Below are 22,469 nucleotides of genomic sequence, written 5' to 3'. Positions count from 1 at the left end.
GGTGCCCGTCAGACAGCTGAAGAACCTGAACACGGTGCCCAGCAGCAAGCTGCTCTACCACCGGCTGGACCTGTTGGGCCAGCCTAGCGCCTGCCTCCATTTCAAACAGCTCTCCACTCTAGGTAAGGCCTTCGGAGCGTCCCCAGCTTCTATTTCTGTGCCTTTCAAGCAACCATCATTGAGGGCGTATTATGAGCAGAGTTTGGGGATGGGATTCCTGGTTTCCTTCCTGGTTTCCCCTGCCAGAGATCCTCAGTAATTGTTTATTGATCAGATCATTTATTAGACTCACAAAAGGTTTTTTTTTTTTTTTTTTTTTTTTTTTTTTTTTTTTTTTTTTTTTTTTTTTTTTTTTTTTTTTTTTTTTTTTTTTTTTTTTTTTTTTTTTTTTTTTTTTTTTTTTTTTTTTTTTTTTTTTTTTTTTTTTTTTTTTTACAAAATAAAAAAAAACGAGGCCTAGGGAAGTTAAGAGATTTGTGTGTTATTATACAAATCGATAAGATCAGTTAATCATACTCTGATAGATTTAGAGGTTAAAAAAAACAGCCTTGGAAGTCATCACATTCAACTCCCTCATTTTTTAGGGAAGAAAACCGAGGTTCGTGGAGCTCAATTGTTTATCCACTGCCTCGTAAAAAAATTATGTCAGGGCTTTGCCTACCCAAGAGAGAGATCTTCCAACATTATGATCCATCTCCCACTTCTAAGATTTTTCATAGACTTTCTCCTTCTTAGGTCCACCTCTTAGAATGTCTAGCACCTCTGGAGTCTTAGTTCACAGGCCTTTTCTAGCACCCAAATCATATACTCTCTCCTTTCTCAAAATAGCCTGTATCACGTGTGTGCTGATCTGTTGACATCTCAGAGGATACAAATTTGTTTTGTTTTTGCATTCTCAGAACTTTGCTCAATACCTTGCACATAGTAGGCACCCTATAAATACTTGTTGTCCTGGATTGGATATGTTGATTTTGTTGGGATGCTTTCATTTTAGGGGAAAAAAAAAAAACAACATCTTCCACCACAATTTTCCTTGGGTGTTGGGAGGCCCTGGATTCTCTCAGCCCATGCAAGCAAAGACTGAGCTCTGACTGGTTGTTTCATGCTTACGCTCTAAGTTCAGGCCCAATAAGAAGTGGTTGTGAAGGCCCAGTGTTGGAGGAGCCTGCTAAGTGCACATAGTCCCATCACTAGTTGGATAAGACGGTGATCCATCTTGTAGCCATGGTGGTTCTGAAAGACCATTGGCCAAAATGTGATCTTTGTTAGGGGAGACTAAAGAATCCCACAGGTGGAATCCCTGATCCTGGAAGGTTGGAAGAAGAAAGAAAAAAGCCAATCCCACCTTGGAGCAGGAGGCGACACTGTCAGTTAGTCAGTCAGTCAATCAATAGCCATTTTTTAAACACTCCTAATCTCTAAAGTTGACAAACAGGTGCCAATCTGCATTGACAAAAGACATCTCCTCACCAGGGTCTTTACTAAGTACAAAGAAAGACAAAAAATCCCTTAGATAAAGTGTAACTTTACCAAAAGAGATAGCACATTCATAGATGAATAAATAAGGAATATATCTTGGAAAATGCACAGTGATTGAGGAAGAAAAGAGAATAAACACATATTCAGTGCCTATTATATGCCAGGCACTGTATTAAACTTCTACAGATATTATCTCATTTGATGAGAGGGAGACTTAGGAGCTGGGTGGTTAGAGAAGATGGCAATCCTTTAAAACTGAGCCCTGAATGGAGGTAGGGATTCTAAAAGGCAAAGGTGAATAGAAAACTCTGCCCTATTGGGGAAGACAGGAAAAGCTTCATGGAAGAGATATTATTTAAAGTGATTATAGGAATTCAATAAGCGGTGGCTATGGGGAACAGATTCCTGGAGGAGGAAACCACATGGGCAGAAACACAGAGGTGGAAAAAGGAGGTGGGAACAGTATTCTTAGAATGATCAACAGTCTTAGTTTGGATTCTTAAAGGGGCTATAATAAGAGATAATACTCCAATAGGACAGAAAATGAGCTGTGACTTTTTATTCTTCAGGATGTGAATAAAAATTTAGTGGATGTTAATTCTTTTTGTATGGTATCTTTCAGAAAGCCCAACAGTCATGCTATCTGCAGGCAGTTTTTCTTCCCCTTATGAGCACCTGAGCCAACCAGAGACCAAGCGCATGGTAGAACACTATACTGCCTACCTGAGTGACAACACCCGCCTCATTGCTAATCCTGGGCTGAAAGTAAGCACTTGTCTGTGGATTGTTTGGGGCTCGCATTGTTGGGGGTGGCCTCTAAGTCTGAGGCAGTGATCCTGCAGTGTGGGAACTCCGGGGCCAGGCCGTGCCCCTCAGCTGGAGGGATGATGGCAGACAGCATATGACTTGGCCACAGCTGATCAGTGCGGACCCTTCTGATGGATTAGGAAACCCTGTGGACTAACTAAAGAATCCTTTTCAGACTTCAGATACACCATAGGTTTTCAAGGGAGGAGAAGAGGGGGAGAGTTGAGTGTGAAACAGAGGGCAGTAAAGGCTTTGGAGGCCCTCATTTTCCCAGGGGAAAGATGTGAAGCATCCCTGCTGTCTGTGGCTGGGGCAAGATGATCCTAGATCTCAAAAAAGCAAAGATGAGATTTTTTTTTTTTTCAAATGAGATGAGATGTAGATTTTTTTACTTCTCTTAAATGGCCCAGTCCTAGAGAGGACAAACTTTTGACTCTGCTTATGTTGCCTGAAATATGTTTTATCTATAATCAGCCTTTGTCTCCTTTAAGTTGGCTGCGTCCATCTGGTGTGGGATGATTTTAAAGAAGTAATTGGGTTTGGATTCTCTGTGCTGGGTCTTTGGGAAACCCTGCCAGCAGCTTACTATCTTTTTTCATTTTTTTTAATGTGAGTCTTAAAGGATCCCTGCTATGTCCTTCTCTTTGTCTCACAGTTTTCTGTCAGAAATGAAGTAATGGCTACCAGTCACGTCACAGATGAATGGATGACACAAATGGAAATGAGTAGCCTGAATACTTACATTGTCCGCCGTTACATAGCAACGCCCAATGGAGTCCTCAGAATTTATCCTGGCTCACTCATGGACAAAGCATTTGATCCCACTAGGAGACAATGGTAAGTTTCAGGGGGTTCCGTGATCAGAAGATTCCCTCCCTGCCCATTTCTTGAGAGACATTAGACAGACACAAAATAAAACATCCTAAATGATTTACCTTAAAGGAAGAAAATAATAAAATCGATGTTTTAAATGTAACTTTAATGGAAGATTTAGTATTTCCCTCTGTGGGTGAAGTTGCTCTTCCTTATCTCTTTACAAACATTTCTAGACTACAAATGTCTACATTTATTCTCCATAATATATTTCATTTCAAGCTATATTTTTAAAGTTCTTCTTGTAGATTTCTATTCCTGATGGCCAAATGTATTGATGCTTTTGTGGATGCTTCTCTGGGATGAATTTAAATGAAATTCACAGCATCCATTCTATATAACAGACATCACTGGGGACCATAGGTGAAATTAACAGAACACAATCTGTTTAACTAAAATTAGCCAAACTGTCAAACTAGCTGAAATTAACAAAACCCATTTATTGTAGCAGAAATTAACAGAATCCAGTCTACATAGCTGAAATGAACAGATCTGTCAAAATACCTGAAATGAACAGATACTAGTCATCATAGATGAAATTAATAAAACTTCGTTTCTGTGACTGAAATGAACAAATCTGTCAAAATAACTGAAATTAACAGAACCCAGTTATAGATGAAATTAATAGAACTGAGTCTCTCTGTAGCTGAAATTAACAGAACACAAGTCTTTGTATTTGAAATTAATAGAACTCAATCTCTATAGATGAAATTAACAGAATTGTCAGCAGAGTTGAAATGAACAGAACCCAGTTTTTATAGCTAAAAATGAATAGAACTTTCTCTACATAAAGTAATAGAACTGTCTATGGGAAATTAACTAGAACTAGTGCATCCAAGTTTCCATTTGCTTAGTTTCCTTAAGAAATTATTCTGGCTATGACAAAGATGAATATTGACCCTTCAGACTCAAAAATGCCCTCCTTTGTTTTTGGGGTTTCATTCTTGCAGGATTTTTTTTTTAATGGGAAAAGCTAATCCATGGAGACACATAAAATTTATAAACTGTTTTGTGAACTGGTTGCATCCTTTTCTGTAGGTGGCAACTGTTTGAGCTTTGAATTTGTTTTATTTATCTAGTTATTCTTTTTTCCCCCCTTTACCTGAGCTTCTTATCTGCAAAATAGCAGCTTCCACTGTAACTTGTAGCTCTCCTTTCCTTTCATAAAAATGTGAAGCTCCAGCTGCCTTTTGTTTTAAAAGAGGGAACTTCAGATATTGATCTTTGGGGAGGGCAGAAGTCAGAAAATGGGACAGTCAAAGGGTTTGATGCATTTTAAAAAGCAAGACCCAGTAATACCTTAGGGTACCATAGGTGAGATTTATAACCAGTATAAGCAGGGGCAAGAATTCTACTCTAAAAGCCTTAGAATCATCTTTACTAAGGTAATTTTGATAACAAAAACATATATGTTCTGTGTATATTTTTTTCACAGACAGTAGATAGTGCTTGCTATTAATCCATAAATTTAGAAGATGCTAAAATCAAGATTTCTTTTTTTTTCCCCTAAGGCAATTGGGCTTAAGTGACTTTCCCAGGGTCACACAGATAGGAAGTGTTAAGATTTGAATTCAAGTCCTCCTGACTTCAGGGCTGGTGCTCTATTCACTGCGCCCCTTAACTGCCCCAAGATTTCATATTTTTTGAGCCATTATTGACATGTGCTTACTATCTCAAAAATAGTTTACACAGTGTAGGTTTATGATCTTTGTAAGGAGGTTGTTGTAGGTTGGTTCAAATAAGACTTTTGTTACATAGCATTTGTGTAACTTTGAAACTATCACATACTTTTCTTGAGCCTCAGTTTCCTCATCTGCAAAATGAGGAATTGAACTCATTGCCATCAGCAGTCTCTTCTAGCTTCTTTTATCCCATGAAGTCAAAATTGGTTTTTCATATATCTAATAACACACATTTTAATTTAAAGAATATTTATTAATTTATAGTATATCATATTTAATTAATCAAATAATATTATTTGATCATCTGGGAATACTGTGCCACAAATATGTGTCAAAATTCAGAAGCTTTGGAGAGCATGACCATGCTATGCCTTTTCTCGGTTTCCCTCAGGTATCTTCATGCAGTGGCTAACCCCGGGCTGATTTCTTTGACTGGTCCATACCTAGATGTGGGAGGAGCTGGCTATGTGGTTACCATCAGCCACACGGTTCATTCTTCCAGGTAACTCTTTCATTTCGGGGACATTTTTCAGCCTGCCAGGAGGACCCTTTGGACATAAGCACTAAATGAAACAGGGATAAGGGAAAACCATGAGTAGAAGTAGGACTCTTGAACTGGATCAGAAACATGTAGAATAGTCTGAATGAAGAAAGGCCATCAGAATATGTATGGACTCCAATGAATCTGGTGCCTGCTAGATTGCCCAGGAGTCAAAGATGTTGCCATGGTTATAAATCTGAGAGACTCCAATGAATAAAGATTGGTGCTAAGCGTTGAGGACCCAAGGAAAGGCGATCCTTGCCCTGGGGAAGCTTGTAGTCTCAACATGCAAGGACAAGGATTATTATCCCCATTTTATACATGAAGAAATTGAGTCTGAGAAACTAAGCTCCTCACCTCCTAGTCAGTATCTGGGGCTTAATTCGAACTCAGTATCTGGGGCTTAATTCGAACCCTTGTCTCTCCACTCCAGTCCAGCCCAAACCTACTCTGCCATTCCACCTCTCTAGGCCTCCATACACAGGCATGGTGTATATTTCCCATTCCATTCCCCATTTCACAAGCTTTATGAAAATTCCCCAAGATTACTGACAAATTAGGTTTTGAGCTTATAGCGAATAAGCAAAAGTTATCTCTGCAGACACAAACATGAGGGAAATTTTGGGTGGAGATCTAAAGATAAACCAGTAAAATAAGCCTGGCTGTTCTAATCCCTTAATTATATGGATAGATAATTTCCCGGAGTGCCTGGAAAGCACCTTTGCTGAATAGCTCCATGATGCCGTCTCCTGTTTCAGTGAACACTGAGCCCACAGTTTTGTGGGCTGCTGGTTCTGATGTGTTCCGGGCAAATGTCCAGGTGTCTCTGAGCCTCTGCTGCTTCCTTTATGAAATAGTGGGCTACCAGGCCCTTTCCCATGACTGCATGCACGTCCTCCAGGCCCGGCAGGCTCTCCCCATTGCTCACTCCGGCTTCCTACAAAGCTCAGCTCAAATCCTACCTTCTGCAAAGAAGCCCAGCCCAGTTCTCACTACAAACGCCTTCCCTCTGAGACCAGCGCCAACTTCCCTGTATACACGTTCCACTGGTACATCATTGTTTCCATATCCATTATTAAATTAGAATCTTCAAGGAGACAACCCAGAGCAATGCAAAGAATGAGAACACTGGCTCTGTTCTCAGAGATTTTGGATTTAATCTTGCCCATAAAAGCTTGAGTGAGCTTTTTAGTTATTAGTCTCAGTTTCCTCATCTGTAAAATGGAAGGTTTGAGTTAAATGACTTCTGAAGTCCTTTTCATGTTCAGAGCTTTGACCTTATAATCGTAAAAATATGAGATTCCCAAATAGTATTTCTCTAGTGCTTTGAGTTTCTAAAGCACTTTACAAATATTGCTTCATTAGGTCCTTACAACAATTCTGGAAGGTAGGACATATTCTTGTATCCATTTTACAGGTGAGGAAACAGAGGCAAACAGAAGTTAAATGACTTGCCCAGGATCACACAGCTAGGAAGAGTCTGAGTAGGGATTGGAATTTGAATCTTCCTGACTCTAGATTCAGTGCTCAATCCACTGTGCCACCTAGCAACCTAATTATTAATGAAAGGTGGTTGTCCCTGGTTTATCTCTTCTCTGCCACTTAAGCTGTTCTTGGCATGAGGTCACACAGATTTTCTAACTTCCAGGGTAGAGACAGCCAGACAAAGAGGGATTGTTGTTTGATCCCTGAACCATTGGAAAAGTCATTTTTATCTTTCCCTTCCTTATAGAGACATGATAAGCCCCAGGGCCCATTCTCTGAGGGAAAAGAAGCAAGACAGAGACAGGGAAACAAAAAACCTCTCCTGTCCTGCCCTCCCTAAGGAAAGGATGTTCAAGCGAAAGCAACCTCCAAAGGCTTGTGCCTAGAGATCGGCTTTTGACTACAGTTCTCATGAGGTCACATGCTCCTCGTTGTGTTCCCTCTTCCTAAATCTTGGTCTGCTCACTTCTATCCTCCAGATAATTGGATATATTACTAAAGCACAGTCTAAGCTCTGCCAGCTCAGGTCAAAAGAGCGAGCTTCTTCTTTCCAAGGAAGAGATCAGCTTTGCAGCAAAAGGCTCCTGCCCTGTTTGTAGCAGAAAGCTATCTCCCCAGTTCTCTCAATATGATTCATGAACACCACAATTTTGAATCAAATGAGCCCTTGTCAACTCTTATTTGTGTTTTAAGTTTCTTCTCTCTTAGTGGGAAAAGGGGAGGAGCTTACTTGAATGTTTAATTTAGAAGTAAAAAGCTTTAGAAATTATTTCAGTGATAGGTAAGAACAAGATAATAGAGAGTGCCACTGGCTTCTTTTTATTAATAATTAGAATTATAAATTCTATTTATTATATAAAGATAATAAGAATTAATAATTGTTTTTACTAGAATGCTAGCATTAAAATAAAATTAATAAAATAATAATTACCCAGAAAAAAAAGACAGTAGAATTCAAGATATCTCAGAGCAAACCCACTTCTGCTTGTATCTTACATCTTCATGCTAATCATTTAGGATTCAAGCAGCTAGGTGGCGCTGTAGTGGATAGTGCTGGTCCTGGAGTCAGGAAGACGCATTTTCCCCCGAGTTCAAATCTGGTCTCAGACATATTAGCTTTGTAACCCTTGACAAGTCATTAAACCAGGTTTGTCTCACTTTGTTCTGTAAAATGAGCTAGAGAAGGAAATGAAAAATCACTCTAGTATCTTTGCCAAGAAAATCTCAAATGGGGTCACAGAGAGCCAGACAAAACTAAAAAGCAACTGAACGGCAGTGTTTGGAAACCATATGGTGATTCCATAGCATGTTTTTTTAATTTTTTAATGTTTAATTTTAAATTTTATTATTTGGAGTTTGGTAGAGTGATGAGGATATGCAATCACTGATGAAGAGACTGGTCAGGCATCCATTTGAATAGAAGAGAAATATGGCTACATTTTATCTGTGGAGCAGAAAAGTCAGTTTGTCTCTACTGAGATTTTCTTTCACAGTTGCTAAGGTAACAGCATATCTCTGAAATGCAGGTTTAAAAAAATAGGATACGAAGCATATAAATGTACACTATGCAGCTTACTACTGCTCTTTGTCATGATAATGAAGTCACACAGTCTTATATTGGAAGGAAAAGTCTAGGCCATTTAAGCTAACCCCCTGCCTCAGATTGAAATATATAGGGATGGGGGCAGCTAGGTGGTGCAGTGGATAGAGCACCAGCCTTGAATTCAGGAGGACCAGAGTTCAAATGTGATCTCAGATACTTAACACTTCCTAGCTGTGTGACCCTGGGCAAGTCACTTATCCCCAGCCTCAAGAAAAAGAAAGAAAGAAAGAAAGAAAGAAAGAAAGAAAGAAAGAAAGAAAGAAAGAAAGAAAGAAAGAAAGAAAGAAAGAAAGAAAGAAAGAGAGAGAGAGAGAGAGAGAGAGAGAGAAAGAAAGAAAGAAAGAAAGAAAGAAAGAAAGAAAGAAAGAAAGAAAGAAAGAAAGAAAGAAAGAAAGAAAGAAAGAAAGAAAGAAAGAAAGAAAGAAAGAAAGAAATATATAGGGATGGATTGGACCCATTGGTAAAGGGAATTCACAGTGTGAAAACTTACTACCAATATAAGTTGATCCCTTTTCAGCAATGTATAGGCTCCAAGAGTCACCTAGATCCCTGATGGGTCATACAACCTGGCACAATATGTCAGGGCTTCCTGGTTTTGAGACCAATCTCTGTTCCACTAAGTAACCTTTTCCTTTTATCAGTTACAACAGATTTATCAGGTGACTACTGTGTCAGAGAAAAAAGGGCAAGTGGAGAAGCAGGGGGAGAGGGGAAGAGGAGAAAGGGATGAGAGAGAGAAAAGACCTTTTTGAATTTAATAGAATTGAAAACATAAGTCATCCCCAGAAATCTGACAGGATTTGGATTAGGTACATCTTGAACCAAGAAATATACAGTTCAATCAAGGGAAACAACAGTTCCCTCCCTGACCCTGTGCTGTTTAATAATATTATCAATTACTTTTATAAAGGCCTAGATAATACATCATCATATTTGCAGATGATCCAAAGGTGGGAGGAAATGGTGACAGAATCCCAAATGATCTTAACAACCTATAATACTGGATAGAAGCTAATAATAAGATGAACTTAAATAGGAATTGATCAATCACTGAACAGAGTGTCTATTATATGCTAGTCACTGGACATTGAAATATTAAAAAATGAAACAATTCCTACTCTCAGGGAACTCTCTTTGGGGAGACGTGTGTGTGTGTGTGTGTGTGTGTGTGTGTGTGTGTGTGTGTGTGTGTGTAGATAAAATATAACATCAATAGAATAATTCAACACAAAACAGGGAGGGAGGAAATTCACAGATGAGGGAATCTATGTAGTCTTATACTTGGGTCTAAAAAATAAACCTTGCAAATAGCAAATGAGGGAGGTGTGGCAAAGCAGCATTTTGCCTGAAAATATTCATAGGTTCAAAGATTTTGGTGTTAGAAGGGAGCCTACAATTAATCCCCACACTATTGTGCTTATGAAGAACAGATGAGGATTTCAAGTCAAAAGTATGAGAGGGTCCCTACAAGAGTTTGTATGCAATTGGGGCTTGACCTAAAAGAATTAGACCATCCAAATAGAAGGAGGCAGTTGGAATCCACGTCTCAGGCCCCATGTTGAGATACGAGGACAGAACCGCAATGGTGTCCAGCAAGTCAGCAAGCAATTATTAAGCACCTACTCTGCACCAGACCTTAAGAGCTAAGTCTAAAAGATCCTTAAAGGTTGGAGAGCCACTTTCTAGAGACAATGAATACCATGCTCGTTCAGATTCAGACTGCATTTGACAGCCATTTTTGTCCTCCAATTTTGAATGTGTGACATGCTTTGCAGTGAACCAGAACCTTGATAGAGTGGAAAAAACCAAAATTGTTTTGAAGATCCTCCCAAGGAGCTCTCTACCTAGTAGGAATAATTGTCTATAAGTGCCACATAAGTAGCAGATCACTTTTTGTCTCTGGCTTTCAGTTTTCCTCACTTGTAAAATGCAGAAATTGGATTAGATGATCTCCAGTGTTCCTTGTAAATTCTGTGGTCTTATGAATTCAAAGGACAATATTTATTTGAAAATACAATTATTAATAAGGTGTCCCAAAAGTCTTAGCAAAACCTCAATAGTTTTTAACTGCATAAGACTTTTAAGACATCTTGTTTTCATTCACGTGAGATAATAATTGCACAAGTCCTGACCTGTATAGAAACGTTAGCTTCTATTGTTATTCTCATTTTGATCTAGTAGTTCGTTAAAAGTAGCAGTAAATACTAGTTAGAACCAGAAGGGGGCGGTAGGCCTTCATGAAAAATCAGATTTCAGGGACCAGCTTTTTTTTAGAAGATCTGGCAGTAGGAGGAAGGCCCTTGTGAAACTCTGTTGAGTTTTTTCCTTGAGGCCTTAGACTGTAGGTCTTTGTTTTTATGTGTTGTTGTTGCTCTGTAAAAATATATCTTAGCAAAAATATGCTCTAGTCCTGGGGCAAATCCCATGGCAGGGAAAGATCTCAAAGAGTCTCTGGGAGAGGGACATTTAAGCTCTGATTCTCCAATGAAAATGAGGCACCCTCCCCCCCCCATAAAGTATATGAAGAAGCACCCCGGAGTTTGAATCTCACCATAAACACTTCTTAGCGATCTGATCCTAGGGAAATAATTATGTGTGCCTCAATTTCCACACTTTCCAAATAGGGATAAACATTTCAGCTCCTTCCCAGGATTTCTATGAGGATCCAGTGAGATAGTATATATAAAGTGGGGTCCTTTCCTTTCATCTAAAAGGAGTTATTGTTATTTTTATATGCTGCAGGCAAAAGTTGGGGAGCTGGGGGGGGTCACACGTAGCCAGACAGCCACATTGGGAAGGCCTTTGACAGAGCTTCAAGAGGAGATCAGCTGAGATGGGGAGAGCAAAGGAGACTTTGCCAAGTCTTTCTTGCATATTGAAGAGGGATTTGGCTTATTCTGCCTTGCCCCCAAGAGGGTCTTGCTAGGAGCCATGGGTAAAAGTGACAGAGAGTCAGTCTGGACTTCTCTTGAGACAGATTTCCGTTCTGCCTTCGATGGAGGGAACTTCCTATCACTAGGAGGGCTTCATGTGGAGGCCAGATGATCTTTAAAAGAAACTTTTGTTGACATTTGGCACAATCTAGTTAGCCTTCAAGCTTCCCTCCATCTTGGGCATTCTCTCCATTCTGTTCTCCAGCCTCGATGGGGACTGGGATCTTGTGCATCTTCATGGCTTTGCCTCATTTCTAACAGCTGCTTATGTTGCAATGTTTTCCAACTACTTTATGTATCTCACGTGAACTCTAGTGTCTGAGGTGGGAGTCAGACCTGATCTTTTATGATTCCAAGGCCAGCTCTCCATTCATTACATCATCCTGTGAACTCTGACCTAGAGATGTCATTTTGGTTCTCTTCAAGCAACTATATTGAGGATGGAGAGAAACATAGAGAGAGAGACAGAAAGAGAGAGACGGAGGAGAGAGAGAGAGACAGAGAGAGAGAGAGAGAGAGGAGGGGAGGGAGACAGGGGAAGGGAGAGGGGGAGAGAAGAAAGGAGAGATGCAGGTTCTTACATATCATTTATGAATGAGTTAGTGAAAATGCATTTGTTTAGTTCTTACTATGTGTGAGCCGGGCATTGTAGGTATAAATACAAGCACACAAAGCAGCCCCTACCCCTCAAAGAGCTTCCATTCTAACAGGGGAAGACATTGGACAGTGGGGAGTGCTAGACACTAGTTCTAGAGGAGAGTGCTTTGAACAGGAAAGTCAGAGGGAATAGAACTTGATTCATTTTAACAAGCTGGATTTGTAATTCTACAAATCAGAGAATGGAGCAGGGAGAGGGGAAGAGGGTCCACCTGCCCTCGGGCTGGCCCAGTGATGTATTGGAATTGATGTGGGTCTGGTTTCAGGTGAGATAAGCCGAGTGAATACTCACCACTAAAAGCCCTCGGATTCCTAGTGGAGGAGCTCAAATTCCGGGTCAGAGGAACGCCATTCCAGTAGTTCAGTCTCCCCTCTTACTGTCAGGACATCCCCACACTGTGTCATGCCTGTGGCTCAATGGATCATCTGTATGCGGCACATGGTGTTAAACCTCCCGTATATCCAGAACACAACTCTGCAAAATGCCAAGAATGGCCGGTTCTCATTCTTCTCTTTTGCTTTCTTGTATACTTACAGTTCTCAGATGTCTTCCGGGCACACCGTGGCAGTGATGGGCATTGACTTCACACTGAGATACTTCTACAAAGTTCTCATGGATCTGTTACCAGTTTGCAACCAAGATGGCGGCAATAAGATACGGTAAGCCTGTCTACTTCCTACAGCCTTTGGACTTAATCACCACAAAGCCAAGAGGGATAGACAAGGTCCTAGAGATCCACAAGCATAACATGTAACTTCTCACACAGCTTTGACACACAGCAGGGGAAGGTGTGCTTTTCTTTTGGAGATAGTGGTTTTCTCTACTGAGGCGTGACACTCTATGGCCTAAACTGGCAGATAGACATAGCGTCTGGTATAAAATGTGTATCTGACAAAGGACATCTCCAAGACCTCTGTTCTGTTAGAAATCATTTCTGGTGAAGACGAGGGCTCCCATTTCTCTCCTCCTTTCTTGGGCTGTATTTTTGTTATTAGGATTAAGACCACTGTGGTGGTAGGAATATCCAAAGCCTCTGAATTCACTGTTCCATTTCTGAAGAAAGGAAGTCTTTGCCTTCCAGACATTTAAAAGATATCTGGAGGCAGGAAGATTCACCTTATTTCAAATCCAGACACTTACTAGGTATGGGACCCTGGGCAAATCACTTAATCCTGGTTGCCTCAGTTTCCTCATCTGCAAAATGAACTGGAGAAGGAAATGACAAACGATTACAGAATCCCTGCTAAGAAAACCCCTAATGGGGACACAAAGAGTTGGCCATGATTAAAATGACTCAATGACAGTAATGGACAAGGAGGCTTCCTTGCTTTCTCATAATAGTCTGATAGTGCCGGTGGAGTGGATGGATGCTCCGGCTCTTGTCACCTGGCTAGCCCATCTAGTTTGCTCATACCTTGTGCCTTTGTGAGAGGTCATCTACCATATCAGAGTAATTTGAATCATAAACACCGAATTTTTGTTGTTGTTCAGCCATTTTCAGTCCTATCTTTCTCCTGGAATATTTTAGAGTGCCATTAAATTAATTCCTTGATACTATATCTGAATAAAATCTTATGCATTTGACTTTGTCTGCAAAGAGGGATTTTGGCGGTTGGCTTGAAAGTTTGGGAAAGCAAATACCTGGTTTGCAGATACGCATTTCTTTCCAGGTTAAGCTTTCCAGATGTTGTCAAATTAGAAAGATGCCTTGTTTGTTTTAGCCGGGGATGGACTCCACCTGTATTGCTGATCTATAAAACTTCCCACTGCGGCTTCCTATTCTCCTTGGCTTGCATGCTGGAAGGTGCACCTCATCAGCACGAATGATTTCCTTCCCAAATGACTGCTTCTGCTTTTCTTTAGATCCTCAGAACTTAGCACCGTGCCTGGCAAAGAATGGGCACTCAACAAGGGCTTGTTGACTTGCCTTCTCTTCCCTTCCAGAGCCTGGATTACACAAAGTCTTACTTTTCATAGCTGACAGAAAACTCTTTTTTGACTCTCTTGCACTTCCTTGGATCACTGAGGCATGTGGCTTTTTTTGGAGCAGGTGCTTCATCATGGAGGACAGGGGTTATCTGGTGGCCCACCCTACACTCATCGACCCCAAAGGCCACGCGCCGGTGGAACAGCAGCACATCACACATAAGGTACTGGCCCTGAAGGGCCGCGAAGTTCATTTGTTCCTACTCAGAGTGGCCAAAGTGATGTTCCTAAAATGTATCACTACCCCATAAAAGGAGCTTTTGGGGGCTATAGAAAGGATAAAATACAAAATACAAATGGAGGGCATTAAAAGCCTTTCACCATCTCATGCCTCTTATCTTTCTGGGGTACCCTTTGTCCACTCTACACTCCAACTAACTGGCTTCCTTGCCATTCCCTTTGTGGGACATTCCATCTCTGAGGTCCAGCTTTGCACAGAGTGTACCCCTTTCCTGGAGTGCTCCTTTTCCTTTCCTCTTTCCCTAAGAATCCCCAGCTCCTTTCACATATCACTTCCTGTTCTCCTGTATCCCCTTCTGCATTCCCCTGGCCAGAAGAATATGTTTTTATATTGCCTTTTCTGTACGTATGTGTTGTTTCCCCCCAAAAGAAGATAAGCTCCTTGAGAATGGGGCCTGGTGCTAGTCTTGGTTTCCCCAGGGGCCAGCCTGGTGCCCACCGTATGTGGTAGCCAGCTGATAAGTGTTTTGAATTGTTGTGAAGTGATGTGTACAACTGACCGACTCTTTTTTTCACCTCCCAGGAGCCGCTGGTGGCCAATGACATTCTGAACCACCCCAACTTTGTCAAGAAGAATCTGTGTAATAGTTTCAGTGACCGGACAGTGCAGAGGTTTTATAAATTCAATACCAGTCTTGTGGTGAGTTTCCCAACATCCTCTCCCCATTCTGTCCCTCCCATTCCCCTCCACTAGGTTGTGAAGCAAGATTCTCTGGAGAGCAGACTTCCTGCTTTAATTAGGCACCTATGGTTCTATTGCCTGGGATTTTTTTTTTTAGCCCTTAACTATCTCCTTCACATCTTGGTGATTGCTCAACTTAATGCCGAGATGCTGGACTCTTTATTAGGCGCCCTGATGGGTAGGAGTGGATTTCAGAAAGCTACAAACCCTTTGCACTTGCCTTAGGCCAAAATTCTAGGAGGGGAAGAAACTTAACTTTCTACTTAGCTTTGGTTAGGCGGAAATTAAAGTCAGCAGGCCTCTTCTGACACACAATTGCTGAGTAACAATGAGGGTGGTGAAGTGAGGGACTTACTTATGTCTAAAGTTAAATGTGGGGTAACGCCCAGGGTGTTTGATCTAGGAGGCTTCAGATCACGTGGATCGGTTTGGATCAGAAGGCGTGGGATTGAAGTCCAAAACTATAACTTACTAGTTCTAAAACCTTCAGCAAGTCACCTCATTTAGCTGAGACTCAGTTTTCCCATCTGTAAAATGGAGATAAAACTTCTATTACTTGCCCCTTTGGGCTTATTATAAGAAAGTGCTTTTAAAAAACTTGTTAAAACAAGTAATTATTTTTTTTTCTCCTCCCCAGATTGAACAATAAAGAAAGCAAAAGAAACACATCTATAGTCTAGTGACAAAATTTCCTACATTGGCCATGTCCAAAACCGTGTGTCCCTCCTCTCCTCAGCATTAAGCCCCTCACATTTCTGCAGGAAGTAACTGATATCTAGAACTGAACTTTATCAGTGCATCACTCAAGAGTTCTAAACATCTTTCAGAGTTGCTTTTTTCTTTTATAATGTTACTGCCATTGGATCCATTGTTCTCCTCCATCATTCTGCATCCATTCTGAGAGTTCTTTCCATCAGGGAGCCAGGTGGTACAATGGTTAGAAGGTAGGATGTGGAGCCAGGAAGACCACCTTTCAAATGTGGCTTTGGATACTCCCTAGCTGTGTGATCTTGGGCAAGTTATTTACCCTCTCCTGGCATCAGATTTCTCACCTATAAAATATGGGATAATAATAGTACCCACCTCCCAGGATTGTTGTGAAGATCAAATGAGAATACTGGGAAAATATCTGGTAAACCTTAAATTGATATCTAAATGCTAGCTGCTTTTATTATTTTGACAATAATCTTTATGGCGCCATATTTGAAATCACGGTCATTTGGGGATCTCTTGACTCTTCTTCCCTTCCCTAATCAGATTTCCCTTCTAGAGGGAAAAAAAAAAAAAAAAAAAAAAAAACAGATGTTAAACTAAAACAATGGGTCCAGTGACGCCACTGTTTAGTTATACTGGATTCTCCTCCCGCTGAAAGAGAGGATCCTAGTTCACTATTTTTTCTCAGGGACCATTCATGGCTCCCTTGCAATTCTCTTGCAATTTCCATTATTCCAATAGGTTGTTTTTTGTATTCCTAGTGCCTGGCATACAGCAGGCACTTAATAAATGCTTCTTGACTAATTATTACAGTCACTGTATATGTGATTCTCTGGTTTCCACTTATTAACAATAATAATAACTCGTTATTGATAATAATGCGCCTGTCTCGGGTTCACTAAGTGCTTTATATACATATCAAGCTGAACAGTTCAAATAAATCTTGGGCTCATTTTATTATTACAGGAAAGGGAATAATGCAAGAAAAACAAATCTCGGGTGGTTGCTTAGGGCTCTTTTTGTGCAGGAGACTTCATGGATTTGGAAGGATTCTTGTTATGGAAAAGCAGCCTGTTTGCTCAAGGGAGGCAGTTAACCGTCTTTCCTAAGTCATCAGATAAAGCTAGTAGGCAGCTCAGTAGTTAGAGCTCACCAGTGAGATCCTATGTGTAAACCCTCAGCCCACGGCCTGCACATAGTAGGTACTTAATAAATGCTGGCTTTCTTCCCTGCCCCAAGAAACAAATTTCCCTGCTGGCTCTGAAATGTCTTGCTTCTTCTCTAGGGGGATTTGACAAACCTCGTTCATGGCAGCCACTGTTCCAAATATCGACTGACGAGGATCCCGGGGACCAACGCTTTTGTTGGGATAGTGAATGAGACCTGTGATTCTCTGGCATTCTGTGCATGCAGCATGGTGGACAGGCTCTGTCTGAACTGTCACAGGTAATCAGGGGGCCGAATCCCTCAGCTCCTCCTGAGGAGGGGGCGCCGACTTTTTTCCTGCCAATAAATGAATGAATGAATGCCAGGTATTTTTAACAAGATGTTGGAGTGGAGGATCATGGGAATTTATGAGATGATGCTGAAGAGAGCCATATACTGCCCTTTGCACATGGCTGGCCTGCTGCAGCTGGCTTTGTTTGAAGACAGATGTTGGAGCTTATTCTATATTGAAAAAGAAATCAAATAGTTCAACAGCTTGAGTCAGGAAGAGCCTACCCTGACTCCTTCCAGCTGGGTGGCCCTAGAGAAAGGCAGTAAATCCCTCTAACCCCTCTGACTTCTCTCCAAGAGTAGAAATGGCAGGCAGTTGTTCTGCCCAGTTCCCTTCAGAGCCTTCCCTCTACCTCCATATCTTGTTTGAGCACAGTTATCTACATGTTGTCTCCCCCATTAGACTGAGAACCAGAGAACGGTAATTGAGTGTTCTCTTTCTTTGTATCCTCGGTGCTTTGCATAAAGTAGGTACTTAATAAATGCTTATTGAGGGACTGATCTGTAGGAACAGAAAGGGGCTACCACATTAGGATTTCCATGAAGATGAAGTCACAAATCCTTATTTCTACCTGCCCCATCCCCAAATATTTAAAACTGCCCTTGCATCTTTTAACTCTCCTTCTAATTTATCTTGGAATATCATTTTCCCTTTGTGTATGATGGTCTAAAGTGTCTTGCTGACACCCTGCACATGTTCATTTCCTTTTTTGCTTTCAAGAATGGAACAAAATGAATGTGAATGTCCTTGCGAATGCCCTCTGGAGGTCAACGAGTGCACCGGCAACCTCACCAATGCAGAGAACAGGTAAAAACGAATCGGGCGGGTTGTGTCTAGTTGCTTTGGGAAGGGACTGGAGAAATGATTCCTCCTAAAGAAGTGTTCAGTTAATGAGCCCAGGCCTTAGCTGGAGAGCAGGGGGCATCTTAGACTCAGGTTCTGTGAACCTCATAAAGGCCTCAGAAGGAAATCTACCTCAGGCTTTGCAGTAAAAGGAAGTCAGTACATTTGCAATGTCCGTGTCATTTACTAAATTAAAACTCTTACTTAAGTGATGACCAGTTCATAGATTTAGAGAGTTGTCTAGAGAAAATTGGGCTGTAGAAAAGTGAAGGAGATTGAACCAGGTTCTATGGGAAGAAAGGAGAAGAAGCCAGCATTGAAATCCAGGTTCAATCAGGACTAGAACCAAAGTTCTCTGACTATGAAGCTGGTCAGGACTAGAATCTGGATTCTCTGATTCTTGAGTTGTCCAGGACTAGAACCAAGGCTCTCTGATTGTGGAGCTGGTCAGGACTAGAACCTGGATTCTCTGATTCTTGAGTTGTCCAGGACTAGAACTGAAGCTCTCTGGTTGTGAAGCTGCCCAGGAGTAGAACCTGGTTCTCTGATTCTTGAGTTGTCCAGGACTAGAACCAAGGCTCTCTGGTTGTGGAGCTGGTCAGGACTAGAACCTGGATTCTCTGATTCTTGAGTTATCCAGGACTAGATTTGAGGCTCTCTGGTTGTAGGATTGCCCAGGAATAGAACTTGGTTCTCTGATTATGGAGCTGTCCAGGACTAGAACCTGGATCCTCTGCCTCCAGAGCCAGTTCTTTCATTTGAACACCTCCTTTTCTTAGCACTTTGAGCTCCACTGAGTGATTTCCTCTTCATTCTCCAAGGCTGAGGGTATCAGTTTGTCTCTTCCCTCCTTCCCTTCGCCTTCATTTTATAGATGAAATAACAAAGATCAGAGCAGTTCAGGGATTTCCCTACTATTTGAATTTGAACTCACCTCCCAGCTCCAAGTCCTGTTTTTAATCTTAATTCATAGAAGATGCTTTCTGCACACCTGTCATGGTTAGAAATTCATACATATCTGGGGACATTGGGGTCTGGTTAGAGGAATGGCGTGTTTCTGGTAACTCCCTCGTTGTAACTTCCATGCTTTCCCCAAATAGAAATCCAAGTTGTGAGGTCCACCAGGAGCCAGTAACATACACAGCCATCGACCCTGGTTTGCAAGATGCCCTGCCTCAGTGCGTCAACAGCAGATGCAATCAGAGGATGGAGAGTGGGTAAGTTGCTGTCCGTGCTCTCTCTAGGTCCATCCCAGACCTGCCAAGCTAGAACCTATTAAAAGAAACCTTTTTTAAAAGAGTATTTTACTTTTCCAATTACATCTAAAGATAGTTTTCAACATTCATCTTTTTTTAAAGAATTTGAGTTCCATTTGTTTTGTCCCTCTCTCCCCTCTCTTCCTCCTCTCTAAGACGGCAAGCATTCCAATATAGGTAATACACATACAATCATTTTAAACATATTTCCACATTGATCATGTTGTGAAAGAAAAATCAGAACAAAAGGAAAAAGCCACAAGAAAAAGAAAGGAAACAAAGAAGGTGAAAATAGTATGCTTTGGTCCCCATTCAGTCTCTGTAATTCTAAGAGAAGTGGTTTGAATGCCCAGCTGGTGGACTTGTTGCCCCCTCCTTCCCTGTAGACATACAATGTCCCCTGCTCATGTGCTGGAGGAATAGGAGGCAGCGAGAATCAGAAATTAGAAATCGCCCAGAGCCCTTGAGAATGCCCGCTTAGCTCCAGGATTAGCTAAGACATTTAATTCTCCCTTGTTCAGTGACCCCCAAGACCATCTATCCTAACCCTCTCATTTTACAGATGAGGAAAAATTAAATGTAAATGATTTATAAGTTCACACTTATAAGGTGGTAAGCATCAGAGGTAGGATTCGAATACAAGTCTTTAATCTCTAGAAGAGATTAAAGACATAAGAATGAATGAAATGCCTGTGGCCCAGGCCCTGTGTTAAATGCCTTACAGAGATTAGCTGATTGGTTTCTCACACAGCCTTCTGTGACAGGTGTCATTGTGAGCCCCATTTGGTAGTTGAGGAAACTGAGGCAAACAGAATCTAAGTGACTTAAGTCACCCAGCTTGTACGTGTCTCAGGTCAGTTTGGAACTTGGGTTTTTCTGACTCTGGACTAGAGCCACTGTGGTGCCCCCAGCTGCTCTAGAGTCAGTCCTTCCCACCTACCCCCATCCCATCCCACTTGACAAGCTTCTAGCCTTCTGAAATTCTACCAGAAACCATGGCCCGGGATGAGGTCTTGCGTTTCCTCCCTCGGGATCAATTTTCTAACTGGTTTTTCTTGCCACGAACTGTCATTCCATGTCAATTTCATCTCTTCCTTCTGCCATGAACTAAAAGGCCGAGATCATTAAAATTATATCTGAAAAAATGGACTTAAGTTCTAATGCTCAAGGTCAGCCCCAGAGAAGAAACGAGGATGTGCACATCCCTCCCTTCTTCACAGAGGTGGGGGCCCAGGGATGTGGAATAGGGCATATGTTGACAAATTCTGTCAGTGTGATTCTTTGTTTTCTAAACTGCTTTTTACCCCTTTCTTCTTCTTTCTTAAGGGATGGCTCAGTGAGTAGGGAAAGGAGAAGGAATATATTCACAATGAAAGTGATCTAGGAACAAAGGACAGAAACAAAAACCAATATTTGAAGTAGGGGAAAAGAGACTGAATGGAGATGCTCTCTGAAGTTGAGTCTTTATTGCAGCTCATTCAGCTTCCACTTTTTGTGCATCAGCATATGATGGTACTTAGGAAAGAGTCCCTTTCAATCACACTGAGATACAGGACGCTCACCAATCATCTGAAAGGACCTAGACACTTTCAGGGATCTGGGAAAATCCAACTATTGCTTTAGCAATATACAATTACTATTGCATTATATTTATATTATTTATAACTTTTTTATTTATTTTGTATTTATATTATTAAATATTATGAGTACTAAGGTTATTATTATAACAATACAGAGATAGGATTTGCCTATTAAATATTCCTCCCTCTTCCAACTACATATCTGTGTGAAAGATGGGATTTTCTTCACATTTTTCAACCAGGACCACATACTGCAACCAATTAAATGCAGACACAGTTATGAGAGTGTGGCCGTTTTGGGTTGGCTGGATGTTAAAATAGCTTGCAAAAAATATAAAACATTGTGATTCTTCTCAATCAATTCTTTGATGTTTTGGAAAAAAAATAGTTATTTTAGTAAAATATATTTTATATTAACATGCGATTAGTTTATTAATGTTATTTTTGATGGGTTGATAAATATTTTAAAGATTATCAGCTTTAATTGCTTGGATCCTTAATAATTTTCAAGAGTGCAAGAGTCCTGATACCAAGTTTTGAAAACTGCTGCTCTAAGGACATCTACTCTGATCTCCTTGAAGAGAAGCTACCTTATATCATGGGGCTAGCACAGATTTTACAAGTGATAGTGGCCAGGGAGAATTCGAATCTGGACCCTCTGCCTCAAGAGCTAGGTTCTTGCCACTGTACCATAAAACAGCAGTAGGCAGCCAGGCCATGAGGGAGAAAGGGTCTCTTCCAGATAGTGTTCAAGTCTCACTCAACCCTCACCAGCCATTTTCCCATTTCTACCACACACAAGGGAACCAGGGAAACATGGAGTTGAGGGTTCCCTTGGTCCGTTGCACCAGAGAGTGGGATGGGGTGGGGGGAATAGATGGAGACCCTCGTGGTATTTTCATCCTATAAAGTATTCAAATGCAACCCTTCATTTTCTCTCAGGGACTGCTTTGGCGTGCTGGACTGTGAGTGGTGCATGGTGGACAGCGACGGCAAGACCCACCTGGATAAATCATACTGTGCCCCCCAGAAGGAGTGCTTTGGTGGGATCGTGGGAGCCAAGAGCCCCTATGTGGATGACATGGGAGTGATAGGTAAGGCCTCTGTTTTAGAGCCGGGAGACAGCAGGAGGAGAGCCATCTGATCTTGTCAGTCTCGCCTACGTGACGGAGATGACATTTCAGAAGGAGCTTCTTCCCTGTCTCCTTAATCCCTTCTCCCAGCTGCTTTTGGTCAAGGCTCCCCAAGGAGCAGACAATTGCTTCCCCTATACTTATAAAGCAGGGAAAAGAATGAGACTGAGGCTATCTGAAGCTGTAGATTCTTCTAGATGGGATTTTCTGGAGCTGAAAACATGATCAGGCTGGCCGGCAAGCTCACCGTAAGCCAACCACGTACTAGAAAGCCAGTGAGATCTTAGATTCCACCCAAGAACCAGGAGGGACGTGATCCAGCCGGGCTTGGGGCTGAAGTCTGCAGTCAGTCTGGGGGACATTCCAGGCAACCAGACAAATGGCTTTTGTTTCCTTTTTATTGAAACACTGAACTGAAATATTGCCCTGACCTGATCTAAAAGATGAGACAAAGAGCACCTGGGTTAAAAGGAAAA

The 22,469-nt window shown here is 41.4% G+C and overlaps 1 protein-coding gene across 1 annotated transcript in view; it reads left to right on the top strand.

Moving 5' to 3' along the window:
- The window catches only part of CACHD1 (cache domain containing 1), a 210,835-nt gene that overhangs the window by 176,166 nt on the left and 12,200 nt on the right, over positions 1 to 22,469 (top strand). Inside the window, exons 13-23 of the mRNA XM_074265744.1 lie at positions 1 to 122; positions 2,102 to 2,244; positions 2,942 to 3,123; positions 5,233 to 5,343; positions 12,598 to 12,720; positions 14,112 to 14,211; positions 14,811 to 14,927; positions 16,969 to 17,129; positions 17,902 to 17,988; positions 19,125 to 19,241; positions 21,803 to 21,954. The exon at positions 1 to 122 is cut by the window's left edge and continues 47 nt beyond it. Of these exons, the coding sequence (XP_074121845.1) occupies positions 1 to 122; positions 2,102 to 2,244; positions 2,942 to 3,123; positions 5,233 to 5,343; positions 12,598 to 12,720; positions 14,112 to 14,211; positions 14,811 to 14,927; positions 16,969 to 17,129; positions 17,902 to 17,988; positions 19,125 to 19,241; positions 21,803 to 21,954 (1,415 nt within the window). The remainder of the gene's footprint in view (positions 123 to 2,101; positions 2,245 to 2,941; positions 3,124 to 5,232; positions 5,344 to 12,597; positions 12,721 to 14,111; positions 14,212 to 14,810; positions 14,928 to 16,968; positions 17,130 to 17,901; positions 17,989 to 19,124; positions 19,242 to 21,802; positions 21,955 to 22,469) is intronic.

The sequence above is a fragment of the Sminthopsis crassicaudata genome, chromosome 4, assembly GCF_048593235.1.
Source record: "Sminthopsis crassicaudata isolate SCR6 chromosome 4, ASM4859323v1, whole genome shotgun sequence".
Taxonomy (NCBI): Eukaryota; Metazoa; Chordata; class Mammalia; order Dasyuromorphia; family Dasyuridae; genus Sminthopsis; species Sminthopsis crassicaudata.
The sequence above is the reverse complement of the archived record's forward strand: the minus strand, read 5'-3'. Positions and strand labels throughout refer to the sequence as shown.